Source organism: Megachile rotundata, chromosome 14, assembly GCF_050947335.1.
Source record: "Megachile rotundata isolate GNS110a chromosome 14, iyMegRotu1, whole genome shotgun sequence".
Classification (NCBI taxonomy): domain Eukaryota; kingdom Metazoa; phylum Arthropoda; class Insecta; order Hymenoptera; family Megachilidae; genus Megachile; species Megachile rotundata.
Window position 1 is genome coordinate 7,279,826 of NC_134996.1, and position 14,938 is coordinate 7,294,763.

The 14,938-nt window shown below is 30.2% G+C and overlaps 1 protein-coding gene across 5 annotated transcripts in view; it reads right to left on the reverse strand.

The window, feature by feature from the left end:
* Nucleotides 1–14,938, reverse strand: part of LOC100880043 (ADAM metallopeptidase with thrombospondin type 1 motif A) — a 199,145-nt gene that overhangs the window by 181,511 nt on the left and 2,696 nt on the right. For 4 of the 5 annotated variants that reach the window (XR_013040449.1, XM_076539623.1, XM_076539624.1 and 1 more), the window contains exon 2: nt 793–1,574. Coding sequence is in view for 4 of the 5 variants with exons in the window: in XM_076539623.1 (XP_076395738.1) it covers nt 793–1,021 (229 nt within the window). In the remaining variant the exon portion in view is untranslated. Of the gene's footprint in view, nt 1–792; nt 1,575–7,577; nt 7,660–14,938 lie in introns of those variants that run through there. The other variant, XM_076539622.1, reaches the window with a different exon arrangement.

Below are 14,938 nucleotides of genomic sequence, written 5' to 3' on the forward strand. Positions count from 1 at the left end.
ATTTACAGGTTCTGGAATTTGGTGATTTGGAAATTTGGGAGGCTGGAAATGTGGGGGATAAGTTACAGGTTTTGGAATTTGGTGATTTGGAAATTTACTTATTTGGGCACTTAGTAGTTTGGTAACTTAGTAATTTGGGGATTTGGTGATTTGATGATTTGAGGATTTAGTGATTAGGTAATTTGATGATTTGATGATTTAGGTACTTGGTAATTAAGTAATTTGATGGTTTGGTGATTTGGTGATTTGATGATTTGAGGATTTGGTGACTAGGTAATTTGATGATTTGATGATTTAGGTACTTGGTAATTAGGTAATTTGATGGTTTGGTGATTTGATGCTTTTGGAAACTTAGTGACTAGGTAATTTGATAATTTGATAATTTATTAATTTTATGGCTAAAGAATTTGGTGACTTTCTAATCTCTTAGTTTGCTAATTTACTAATGCAACAATATGAAAATTTGATAATCTGGTAATCTGTTAATTTGCTAATTTGATCTGCTGATGACTAATTCTCTACTAATTAATTAACTTGATAATTTAGTATTTTATCAATTTGGTAACTTAGAAATTTGCTAACCTTCCATTTAGTAACCTAGAGATGAAGACTTCATAAATTGAATGTCTTCAAAATTCGAATCACATAAATCTACAAATGCAGCACCTACTTAAAATCTTCTACACTTAATCTCTCAAAATCTCAGGATGGAACTAAGTACTCACACGAAAAAGTTTCTTTAACGATAAAAATGTACCCCAAGTACCAACACCATAACCAAAAGAATCCTACCTTCATTGTCGAAGCTGTCCTCGAACGCATCATACCCATCGGCACTCTGATTCTGCACCTCCTTCCAGAATCCCTGTAGCCCCTCGATACCGGAAGCTCTGTTGCTGCTGCATATACTCGTCCAGAGAACCACAAGAAACACAACCAGCAGCAATATGCTGAGTACGGCAGCAATAGTCGACACGCGATTCGATATCCGCGACATGTCTCCCCTGCCTGTTGCGCACATTTATTATTCAATATCCACGGCTAGTTAAGGCTGATCCCGTTCGAGATGATCAAGTTACATATCCCCGGGAGCAGTCAGTCGATCATTTTCATCCGTCGGAGCTAGCAGACAGACGGAGACGAGGATTATCGCTTAGCAGCAGGTCATTCGCCGATGTACGCCACCCTCGAGCTCCCATAGAGTCCTCTCGGGCTGGGATCTCAAGGCTCCTCTCGAATCCTGTTTCCCTCGTGGAGAACCAGCCGGCTAAATCCAACCAGGATCCGCGGAATGCCCATTAAGAGGCTCGTCCGATCTTCGATTCGCCTTGCACCGCGAGCTATCTGCCTCGAGATGTCGTTATCTCGTGACGCCGATACGTGTTGTTACACCGTCACTGTGCTCAACATCTGATTGCCGGCGATTTTTTCCTTAGGAAACACTCATTTTCGACGGTGGACGACAGACTGCAGGGAGGTAACGTCCACGGAGATAGGCTGGAGTTGATGGCGGTGCTTCACGAATCCGTCTGGCATTCGGTGGTTGAGCGTCGGAATGATGATTCAGGGATGGCCTGGAAAGAGATGTTTTTTATTAGATACGTTTTGGGTGAATTTGGGGGGATTTGGGGATCTGGAGGTTGGGACTGGGTTGAGCAGATTTGGGATTTGGGGATTTGGGGATTTGGGGATTTGATGATTTGGAGATTTATGGATTTTGGGATTTAATGATTTAGCGATTTGAGGATTTGGAGATTTGTGGGTTTGGCAAATTAAGGATTTGACGATTTAGGGATTTGACAATTGGGGGATTTGATGATTTAGGGATTTGACAATTTAGGGATTTGACAATTAGGGGATTTGACGTTTTAGGGACTTGACAATTTGGGGATTTGACGATTTGGGGATTTGATGATTTAGGGATTTGACGAATTGGGGATTTGACAAATTGGGGATTTGACAATTTGGAGATTTGACAATTCGGGAATTTTACGATTTAGGGATATGACAATTTGGGGATTTGACGATTTAGGGATTTGACAATTTGGGGATTTGACGATTTGGGGATTTGACAACTTGGGGATTTGACGATTTAGGGATTTGGCAATTTGGGGATTTGACGATTTGGGGATTTGACGATTTAGGGATTTGACAATTTGGGGATTTGACGATTTGGGGATTTGACAATTTGGGGATTTGACAACTTGGGGATTTGACAATTTGGGGATTTGACAATTTGGAGATTTGACAATTTGGGAATTTTACGATTTAGGGATTTGACAATTTGGGGATTTGACCATTTGGCGAATTATCAATCTGGGAACTTAACGGCTTGAGGATTTAACGATTAGGGGACTCAGGAACCTATGTGCTTAGAAATGTACGAATTTATGAATTGTAATATTTAGAGATTTAGGCATTTGATGAATTACATATTTGGAAATTCAAGAAATTGATAACTTAGGTATTTGGGAATTTTATGCTACTGAAATTTGGAGATATAGTGATTTTGGGATGTGTAGATATAAAGATAGGGAGATTGGGGAGTATTTGAGGATATGGAGATGTGGTAATTTGAAAATACAGAGGATTTGAAGAGATAGTTTGATATTTAGGTACTTCAAAAATTAGAAATTTAGAAATGTTGAAATATTAGCAATAAGTAGTTCAGGATTTCGATCGCTCAATTTTTACCAATCTTTCGAATTAATTTATGTTATTAACTCTCCAAATTAATTTTTATTACCACCCCTTCAAATAAATTTATGTTTCCTCTCCTTCAAATAAATTCATATTATCATCCCTTCAAATAAAAATATATTACCACTCCTTCAAATAAATTTATATTACCAACCCTTCGAATGAATTTATATTATCATCCCTTTAAATAAAAATATATTACCACTCCTTCAAATAAATTCATATTACTGATCCTTCAAATAAATTTATATTACCAACCCTTCAAATGAATTTATATTTCAACTCCTTCGAATAAATTCATATTATCATCCCTTCAAATAAAAATATATTACCACTCCATGAAATAAATTCATATTACTAACCGTTCAAATAAAAATATATTTCCATTCTTTTAAATAAATTCATATTACTAACCCTCCAAATAAATTTATATTACCAACCCTTCAAATGAATTTATATTTCAACTCCTTCGAATAAATTCATATTATCATCCCTTCAAATAAAAATATATTACCATTCCATGGAATAAATTCATATTATTGATCCTTCAAATAAATTCATATTACTGATCTTTCAAATAAATTCATATTACCATCGCTTCAAATAAATTCATATTTCCTCCTCCTAAATTAACATCAATTTTAACAACTGCAAAAACAATGATGATCGCACATAATTTAATCTCCCTATTTTGCCCATCAATCTCTATAATTTTGTGTTGAGAGAATATTAATGATAGCCAAGTATAAATAGAAAAACATTTGTGTAGGTCTTATCATCACACAGCAATGAATGGTTTAGGTGATTTTCAATGGAATTAAGCGTAGATCGAGTCAATTATTTCCGAATTAACGTGAACCTGCTCGATCCAATCAGCGACGCGTCGATTAATCGCGAACCTCGTCTCGAAGATACGATCGGAAATTTATTCACGCGGTGGTCTCCGTGTCGCGCGATAAGAAAACGACGCCGTGCGTCGTAAATGTTTAACGCGGCACGAATCGGTTTCACGGCGATCCGCACGGCTAAATTGCTCGACACGGAGAAATCATCTTTGCCCGATGGCCTCATCACGGAAAGCATTTTCCATTTAAACAATGACCTTTCTTTGCATTTTTTTTTAGGAGGAATTAACTCTTTACATGCGAAGGTACTTTTGCAGTTGTCTAATTTAACATTTAGTTAAGTTTGCTATTTTAACTAAAAAGTTACATTTGATAACTGCAAAAGTACCTTCGAGTGGTAAGAGTTAATTATATTCCATCTAAAAGAAAACGTAAAGAAGAAAGGTCATTGTTTGCCATTTTAAGAATGCTATTTTACTATTATTAATTGTTATTGTCGAATTTTGTTTATACACCATATATTAAATACTATAAATTCTGTTAAATATATTTAACCTTAAAATATTTATTTCAAATTGTATTAAACTGAATGTCATCCTTCGAGTGCGAAGGATTTTTGAGGTTAGGTCAACTGTTCCACCTCTCGCTTAGCTTTTTATGCATAGTTTACTTATTATTTTACATTATCGAGTGAAATTAAATTACTTTATATAATAGTCAGATTCTAAATTATTTTACATAAAGTTTGACTAAATTATTATACTAGAAGTTAGTTGAATTAGTTTGCATACATGAATTAAATTAAATTATTTCGTACAACTCAATCAGATTAAATCTTTTGCATAATTTAATTAAATTAAATTATTTCACACAGTTGAGTCAAATAAAATTATTTTTTGTAAGTGAATTATATTAAATTATTACGAAAGACTCAATCAAATTAACTTTTTTTGTATAATTCAATTAAATTAAATTATTTCTTACAGCTGAGTCAAATTAAATTATTTTCTGCAAGTGAATTAAATTAAATTATTTTATAAAATTGAATTACTTTAAACTACTTCGTATAACTGCGTGTAGTTAAACAATTGCATATTATTTTATAATTTAATTAATTATAGCTGCATGTAATTAAACAGTTTCATAAAGTTGCATCAAATGAAATTGTTTTATATAATTGAATCGAAATAAATTTTATGTAAGTGAATAAAATTAAATGATTTCATATAATTGAATTCGACTGAATTATTTTACACAACAGAATTAAGTAAAATTATAGTACACAGTTAAATTAAATTATTTCAATGAAATAACTGATAATTGAACTACTAAATATTGAGTCTCTGATTCAGAACGCAGCAGTTTTAAAAACCGCGAAAAACAGGATTTCAGATAAAAATAACGTTAAAATATCGTTCCGCGTTTGCAGCAAGAAAGCGAAACGCTTTTCGTTGAACCGCGATTTGCGGCGCGGAGCCCTTGAGCTCTAATTTACGACAGCCATCGAGGAGGATCGCAAAGGCGAGGCAGAAAAATAAAACGAAATCACAGCGTGTGTGCTGGTTGTTCATAAATCGCGTAGGCATTACATCGAGCCGGCACGAATTAGCCTGCTCGAGTTTTGGTGTTGCTTCGGAAGCTATGACGCGATTTAATTAATCTTCGACAAGCGAATCGGTAATTAACGCTAGGTTTACGGAACACTTCAAAATGGCGCATTTTAGGTTCCTTATTTTAACACTGGAACTATGTTAAACACTTACTTTTAAATTGAAAATAGAGAAATAAATAAGCGAATGCTAAATCGTACATATTATAAAAAATATAACATAACAAATATTTCTACAAGAATACAGCAAAAGATTTTGTTATATAAAATGTGAAGCATTCTGACTGATTGATAGAGCCAGTATTAAATTATATGTGGATGCTTTTGCTGAAATAGTAATTATATAAATTAATTTATGGATACGTATATTTTATTTCTAATCCAAAACTGCACCTCGATAATTTGTAAGTTTGTTAAACGTATAAGTGTACAGGGTGTTTCCAATCAGCTGTTAGACCATGAAACTGAGTGAATCTACGTAAAAAAATAAGTGAAAAACATACAGCAACATTTTTTCATATGCACTTTTATTTTCGAGAAAAATGAATTTGAAAAAGTGTCTTGCAAAAAAATTTACGACACAATAACTTTCTTAAGTTGATGTTAATAAATATAAGTAAGTAATATTACGTCAATTACTAATACATGTAATTTTTAAAATTATTAAAATGTTTTTGTAAGAACCATTATAATTTATAACACATATTATCACATTAACACATATGACACTGCTTATTAAATTTTTAATTTTTGCTGTATATTACTGTTGCAATAATTTCATGAAGATAAATTTAAATAAAGTAGGTATTAATTTGTGTGCGCTTATTTATAACATTCATTAACTATAATAGAAAACATTCTTATTAAGAATGTTTTGTTAAGAAATATTTTTGCAAAAATTAGAAAAAGTAAAAAATCTGTTCGGAACCAAAGTGGTATGCGAACAAACTTTCATTTTAAATTACCGGTTTATTTTTGCACGTATATCTACGCATTTATCGATCGTATCACCGAATTGTAAGCAGCCTGTATATAAATAGCATTGAATGATTTCATTCATGTACATTATCGAACGATCTTTTGAAGTTGTGTCTTCTCGATCGCTCGATTCAATCTTTTTATCAGTGATCAGTGTACGATAGGCTGTTAGAGGATCTATGAGTGATTTATGGATCCATAAAGGTAAGTGGTCACAGAACTCTTGAATGATACTGTGATATAAAAAGATAAGTTGGCGGTTTTTAAATTTGCACTTGTTTCAAGGTAAATATTTGAGCATTCGAATTTACAGTATAGTTGTACTGTTGTGTTGACTTATTTTGTTAGTACATAACTACTTTAATATATTAGTATGAATATATATATCTAATCTGACATAACCTAACCTAACTTAAAACCAATAATATACCTAACCTAAACTAACCTAACATAAAACCAATATATACACTTAACCTAAACTAACCTAACATAAAATCAATATATACACCTAACGTAAACTAACCTAACGTAAAACCAATATATACAATTAACCTAAACTAACCTAACCCAAAATCAATATTAATCTAACCTGACCTAACTAAACCTAATCTAACATAACCACATATATATATGTATATATAATATTTTAAAATTCGTTAAAGCTAGTTTACGAAGCATTATCTTCAATGGAATCATTTTCCTTAAAAATGGACAACATTATGCAAAATATGGACAATAAAAAGAATTCACAGGATCATCAACCTCAAAAGGTGGTTTCTAAAACTTTCATTCATGACTAAATCATTTTAACAAACAAAATTTATACATAACCTAAAAGGAACCAAGAGTATAAACCAAAGAATCTGAATAATATAAAAATACTTCCCAATCTAAAATGCCTTAAGATTTAAATCACTTCCTAACCTAAAAAGAACCGAGAGCTCTATAAACCAAAAAATCAGTGACTCGTAAAAATAATACGTAACCTAAAATCAATTTAGTTTGTAAAAATTATACCTAACCTAATGTAACCATACAAAGAGCCAACAGTATAAACCAACGAACTTCAATAATATAAAAATTCATAACCTAATTAATAATACTACCTAACCTAAAACTAATTTAGTTTATATAAAAAATTAAACAAAGCTATCCTAAAAAGAACCGAGAGCAAACAGCCTTAACTTCATAACAATCGTGTATTAATCAAAAAGAAGTCCACCTAAAATCAGCAAAGCAAAATCGACATGAAAGGGAGAGTATTGCAGCGTACATGAAAAGTGTAGAATTTGCAAGGGGTATTTCGCAAACGTCGATCGTGCGAGGCTCGCGCGAAACTATGCGTCAGCACGTTAGAACCGGCAGACAGAAATTCACGGACAAAGATTGATCGATCGATGGATCGGACTAGGAAAGGTACGCGACAAGAATAGTTTGACCCAGACCTTAAGTGACTCCGAGGTCAGCAGCCGACGTAGAGCGCCGCGCCGCTTTTATATTTCGCCCGGCAACGTCGTGTCGTGTCGTGGCCGCAGACTCTTAAACACTGTGCCTCTATAACGCTTCTCCTCTAGCTTTCATTACCGGCTCGGTTATATTGCTCTCGTGATATCGCCACGGAGAATAGTAGCCACTATGTTGCACGTAAAACCGCGCCACTGTGCCTCTCTGTGCTTTCATTCCTTTTATTACCGTCTCGATTCTTTGATTTCGCTTTCCGATACTGTTCGCGGGTATCTTCTGCGATGTACGCGATTTATGCTTGCTCTTAATGGAAATGCGAATGTTCCTATACTGGTAGCGTTTGCTCTTGATTTTGTTCGAATGTTTAGAGTCGAAATTTGGGAGGGTTAGTGATGGGTTGGAGCGGAATTCGGATTTGCGATTCAGATTTGTTTGAAATTTGATTTCTTAATAGAATTCGGATTTGGAAAATATTTGGGTAACTAGCTTTCGAGTATGGAAGTACAAGTGGAATATGGGATTTGAATAATTAGGATAATTCAAATACTTGAATATAGGTGGAAGATAGATTTGTAAATTAAATATTCGAGTTATTGCAATACTGGTAGCATTTGCTCTTGAAATTTTTTGATTGCTCGAATGTTTAAAGTCGAATTTTAGGGGGATGAGTGATGGGTTAGAGCGGAATTCGGATTTGCGATTCAGATTTGTTTGAAATTTGGTTTCTTAATAGAACTCGGATTTGGAAAGTATTTGGGTAACTAGCTTTCGAGTATGGAAGTACAAGTGGAATATGGGATTTAAATAATTAGGATAATTCGAATACTTGAATATAGATGGAAGATAGACTTTTAAATTAAATATTTGAACAATTAAGATAATTTAAATACTAAAACTGTCAAAATAGAAATTTGCAACTTATACACATGTGGAATATATGCAATTTGCAAGATACACATATGAATTCATATACACATTCATATGTACACATATGAAACATATGTTATCAAACTGAAAATAAATAAAAATTATTTCATTTATTTTTATCAATCAAAACTTTAACAGTACTAAAGTTTGCATCAAAATATTGTTCATATTTCTCTTTTTTTGAGGTATTGATTTTGTTAAATAGTACAATATGATTTTGAACATTAATTTGAATGTACGTATAATGTTATATATATTGCAAGTTTAATTTAGCTGATGGTGTTTCGAGCTCGTTCTACATCGACCATGAAGAAAACGTTTAGGCAAATTCGTGAGTTCTGCGAGACGCAAGGGTCATAAATGCTTGAAAACCGCAAACACGTGTACATGTTAAATCTTGTCATGTTCAGCATTCCATGTTAACGATTGGTGTTTATCAAATGCAAAATCGATACTACATTTTTTTTGGTGGAGAAGGGTTTCTAGATTGCTAAATTTTTGGATGTATCACTAGAATCATATTCTTCCAAATTTCTAGATTTTTAGGTTTCTGAATTTTGTAGCTTTTAGATGGGAATTTAGGAATATAGGAGAAATATAGGAGTTACAAAATTCTGGAAGGAATGTAGGAAGATTTCTATACTCAGTTCCCTAGTTTCATGCAATTTTAGAGTCTTAAATTCCTAGATATTTAAATTTCTATATTTGCACCTTCCTATGTCTCTTCATGTCTAGATTCTTATGTCGCCATCTTGCTACCCTAGTTCCTACATGTATTCCCAAGTATTTATACCTCTGAATCTTTACATCGACATAATCCCATATTCTAACACTCTTTCTCCACAGAAATAATAAATATCTCATAATAATTATAACTGTATATTATACAACTGCATAACTGTACAATATACAATTATAAATACTACATTACAGTAATTACAGTTTACAAGACAATAATTAATTTATTTGCAGACTAGAACAATTTACCCATAAACTAACTTTAACTAAAACTTTACCCATAACTAAGTTTGCTAAATTTTTGCGGTAAAAGTTTTGCTAAATGATCTGAAAACGGCGGGACTAAGAATAGCATAGAAGACGTTAATTTGCAGGCGTGGTCCACAGGCTCCATTCAAGTATTATTTAACGCTCTTCAAAGTAGAGGCGTTCATTAAATTTCAATTCGCATTCCGGCGCCACGATCCAACGGATCGAATAAAATTCGAACGTGCCCCGACCGTTTTGCGAACCAACGTCTGGCATAAACAAAGATATAACGAGTGATAAATTCGGGGAAACATTTGGTACGTCTCATCGTGACGGCCATTTGACAGCCATTTTTTCTTTGAACTGCTCCTTTCTGCATCTTTCTGTGCATCTTTTCGTTTCATGTGAACTTCAATTCTCATAATTTTGTGGAGTTTTATTGAAATTAACTCAGATATTTTGTTGTAAAATGGGATACTTATTGCAGTTAATAAATTAGGTTCTTTATTATTGTAATTAATAAGTGGGACACTTTATTATGGGAAGTTTATTAGTACATTTCTAATAAATATAATTTCTAATTTTTATTACTATATTTCTGTATTATAGTATTTTAGTATTATTTCTGTATTACAATTTATTGCTATATTTATTGTTTCGTATTGCTATTACTTATAATATATTTTGCACCTTATTATTATACTTGTAATATGGTTTATATATTATAATTATTATAATATATAATTATATCTCTATAATTATTATTTATAATTTATTTTGTATATTGTTATAATTTATTTTCCTCTTCATCATTATTCTTATAATATGTTTTGCACTTTGTTAGTATTATTTATATTTTATTTTGCATTTCATTATTATACCTATAATATGTCTTGCAATTTATTGATACTATATGTAATTTATTTTATACTTTATCATTATTCTTTTAATATGTTTTGCACTTTACTGGTATTATTTATATTTCATTTTGCATTTCATTATTATATCTATAATATGTCTTGCAATTTATTGATACTATATGTAATTTATTTTATACTTTATCATTATTCTTGTAATATATTTTGCACTTTATTGGTATTATTTATATTTTATTTTGCATTTCATTATTATATCTATAATATGTCTTGTAATTTATTAGTACTACATATAATTTATTTTATAGTTCATCATTACTCTTGTAATATGTTTTGCATTTTACTATTATTTATATTTTATATTTTATTTTGCATTTTATCATCAAACCTATAAGTCATGCAATTTGTAATTTGATGATCATACTCCTTGCATAAAATTCTAATTTTCACTACAGTAATGTTGCATGCATATTAAAAATAAATTACGATAATTTTACTGTACTACCAAACATCATTCTACAATTTTATTTACAGACAATATGCATTTCCAACTGAAATCCTCTGTGTAAAAATTAAAGTCCTCAAAGTCCTCTTCATGAATACAGGTTGCACCAAAATTGAATGCAACAGAACTTAACAGTTCTGTGAGTTTTATTATTATATTACATGAATGAAGTTCATCAAATCAATAGAACTCAAAAAATAATGAAACTTCAAACAATTAAAATGCAATAGTACGCGCCAGAAGCAAAAATTGTCACAACAGGTCAGATCTTATCAAAATGCAAGGAATACGAAAATCTCCATGGACAGCACTTCATTCTCAGCTGAAAGAAGCACCCGTTTCGTCCTTGAAAGAACCGCGACCTGGCATCGTTCAACATTTTCACGAATAATATGTGAATAAATAAAGAAGAAATCTCGAGTATCTGCAAGTCAAAATGGTTGTACAGTCCAAAAGAAGTCCACTTGAGCCGAATCACGGTCGCGAATATTTTTTCTTTAAATATAAACTAATCCTCGGTATTTTTAGCACTGACCGATAATTATAATGACATGACACCGATCGTGTCAAAAGATATTCTCGATAAAAAGAGAGGAAGGCCCGAAAATGATCTAAAACGTTATTACATATAAAACTCTCGAATAGATACCGTATCTTCTTATCGTGCGTTGCCCTCGTCATTGGATTAAAAGTGAAGTCCATAAAAATGTCGCTGTAGCTAAGTAAATTTGAATTGATGTTGAAGTTCATTGCTCGGTTCGAGAGTTGCAATGATTGATTTGAGAGAAATTTTACCGGAGGTTCGTTTATTTCCTGCGCTGGGGGCTTAGGGGTGGTACCTTTTATGGGTAATTTATTTTGCAGGTAAAAGAAATGATAACATGATGAATTATTAAGAATACAACAGTAAAATTTTGTAACTATTATTGAGAATTATGAAGAGAATTATTGTAAGAATTATGAAGAGAATACGGATTAAATTGCAAATGGAGATATATTAGAACATGTACAAATATGAATGAATTAAGAATATTGTATAAGAATATTACATTAAGGATATGAATTTTAATTATAAAAATGTTATATTATTATTACATTAAATGTATTAATAGCAGAATATTATTTTGAGAGTATTAAGAAAATTATGTTTAGAATTATGTTAAAAAAATTATGAAAATGTTAAGGACAGTAAGAATACAATTGAACATTAAGAATAATATATAGAAAATATTAAGTTAAAAGTGTCCTTCTATTTTTAATTATACAAATTAACCTAACCTATAAGTAACCTAACTATTAATAAGTAAAGAGCTAAAAAATAATTAAGTGTGCAATAAACGAAATGAAAAATAATTGAATATGCATCCAACTATTAATAAATAATTTAATGCAATATAAAAAAATAATGCAATGTACGTCCTTCTATTTTTAATTATACAAATTAATTTAACCTATAAGTCACCTAACTATTAATAAGTGAAGAGCTAAAAAAGAATTAAGTCTGCAATGAACAAAATAAATATGTATGCAACTATTAAGAAATAATTTAATTCGATATAAAAAAATAATGCAATATAAAAATTTAAATGTATAACAATAGTTGAATATTAAAAAATAATATATAAAATATAAAAAGGAAAAATTGGTACCATTTGAAAATGCAACAACCTAATTTCCGGTCGGTTATTATGGACTTTTAATTAAGTTCAGCCCGAAATAAAGACTGATTATAAAAAGCCGCGAAGCTCGTTTAACCTTTATTTACGGCCTTCGGCGTTAATGCATGAGAATACGAATAATTTACAGGCGGAGTCACCTAAAATAAAAAAAGGAACAAAGAAAAACGAAAGGAGGAGCGGGACGCAACGAGGAAGGGAATAACGATTTTTGCGAAATAAGCCTCTGTTCGAGGAACATCGAAAGTGGCAATCATTTTTATTCACTCCTAGTTTCGTCTTACTTTTTTGCGTTTCTGACGGAATATAAAAAATTGCTCACTTTGCAAATCTCGGGTTGCACCTTAATCCGCGACTACGCGAGGCATAAAAGTAGTTTCATCTTGTTTGATTCCCTTTGTCGTGTCGATTGAAATATTTTTAATATGCAGTTAATTTATTAAATTATTTGTCATTTGTAATTTATTTTCTTTTGTGGTAGTAAAATATTACTTTGGTTTACATAGAAAATTATACTGTTTTTTTACTATTATACTATTATACTGTTTATTTAACATTTATAGCTTTTGCTATTTTATTAAAATTTCATTTTGGATTTTAGTGTTACTTGTGTAACGTTGTACCAATATTTTATTACTGTAAATTAATTATGCTTTGTTATTGATGCCTTGTTAATAAATTAACTATGTCTTGTCATTGTTATTGTTATTTTATTAAAATTTAATTTTGGATTTTAGTGATGCTTTGTGTAAAGTTTTACCAATATTTTATTATTATAAATTAATTATAAATTGTTATTGTTATTTTATTAAAACTTCATTTTGGATTTTAGTATTTGCTTGTGTAACGTTGTACCAATATTTTATTATTCTAAATTAATTATAACTTGTTATTGTTATTTTATTAAAAATTTAATTTTGGATTTTAGTGTTTGTACAATGTTTTACCAATATTTTATTACAATAAATTAACTATGACTTATTGTTGTTACTGTTATTCTATTGAAATTTAATTTTGGATTTTAATGTTTATGAAATGTTTTACCAATATTTTATTACTATAAATTAATTACGTCTGCTTTAATAAAATTTTGTAATAATTTAAATATATTGTACATACATTTTAAATTAATTATATTATTATTTTAATAAAACTTCTTATTCTAAATAGTATCAGTATTTGAATAAATTTAACAACACGACTGGTCGTAAAAAGAATTATTTCACGAGTAATCTTATCTGTTACTTGTTATTTTACAAGTAATTTGTAACTGTTGCAAATAATTCTAAAACGACGTACATTCAAACGTACTTCTGAATTAGAAATTGTAATACTTCAAGACTTAAGTTCAGAAATTGAATAAATTATTGTAATAAAGGTCATGTAATTTACATAAATGTATACTTGAAATTACTTTTGTTATTTACAAATTACTAATAGCATATCAATTTTGTAAAACAATAAATATAACATAAAATATATTAGCAAATATTAATATTGCTAAATATTATACAAACTTATAATATTATTTAACAACTATAATAATAATATTATTTAATTTTGCTAAAAATATTTAATATTACTAAAAACTATTTTAAAAAACCGTACAAATCTTTTACTTCATAAAAAAAACAAAATTTGTATTATTTTGCATTTATTCTGAAATTTATTTTGAATATTAAAAAACGTTTAAGTAAAATATTAACATACAAAAGTAAAAGACACAATGAAAAAAGAACAAGATTTAAAATTTAAAAACTGTTCCATTTTTCAAGCAATGACTCACCGATGCAATTTTCATTTCAGTCAAATAAAACGAACAACTTTGTCATTGAATATCGAAGAAATAATCTGAGTCTGCATCTATTTACAGTCTATGAAATTTGGAACAGAATCATTGTAAATATTCAAGGTTTTAGGGATTATTGATTTGTCAAGCATTTTGTAAGATAAATCGAACAAGTTGAACAATTTTGCAACGTAGCCACTCGATGCCAAGCAACACGTGTAGAAAGACATCATTGATCCAAAATTGATCAAGGACGTAGTCATCGTTCTTTTTAGAGAATCTATCAACCTTCCGCACTAATCCCATGGCAAATTTGCGATTTAAATCTTCAGTCATGTATTAATAAAATTAATATTAAAATGCAGCTGTTGTTGATCAGATTCCTATCTCCTTTTTGCGAAAGTTCAAGTTTGACAAATTTAAAATTGAAAATTTGGGGTTTCAATTTCTTTTTTATTAAATCTCTTTATTTCTTATTTTTTAATTTCCAAATTTTTAAGTTTACAAATTTTTTAATTTACAGCTCCTCAAATTCCATTACTTCCGAATTTCTAAATTTTCAATTTTCACAATTCTCAAATCT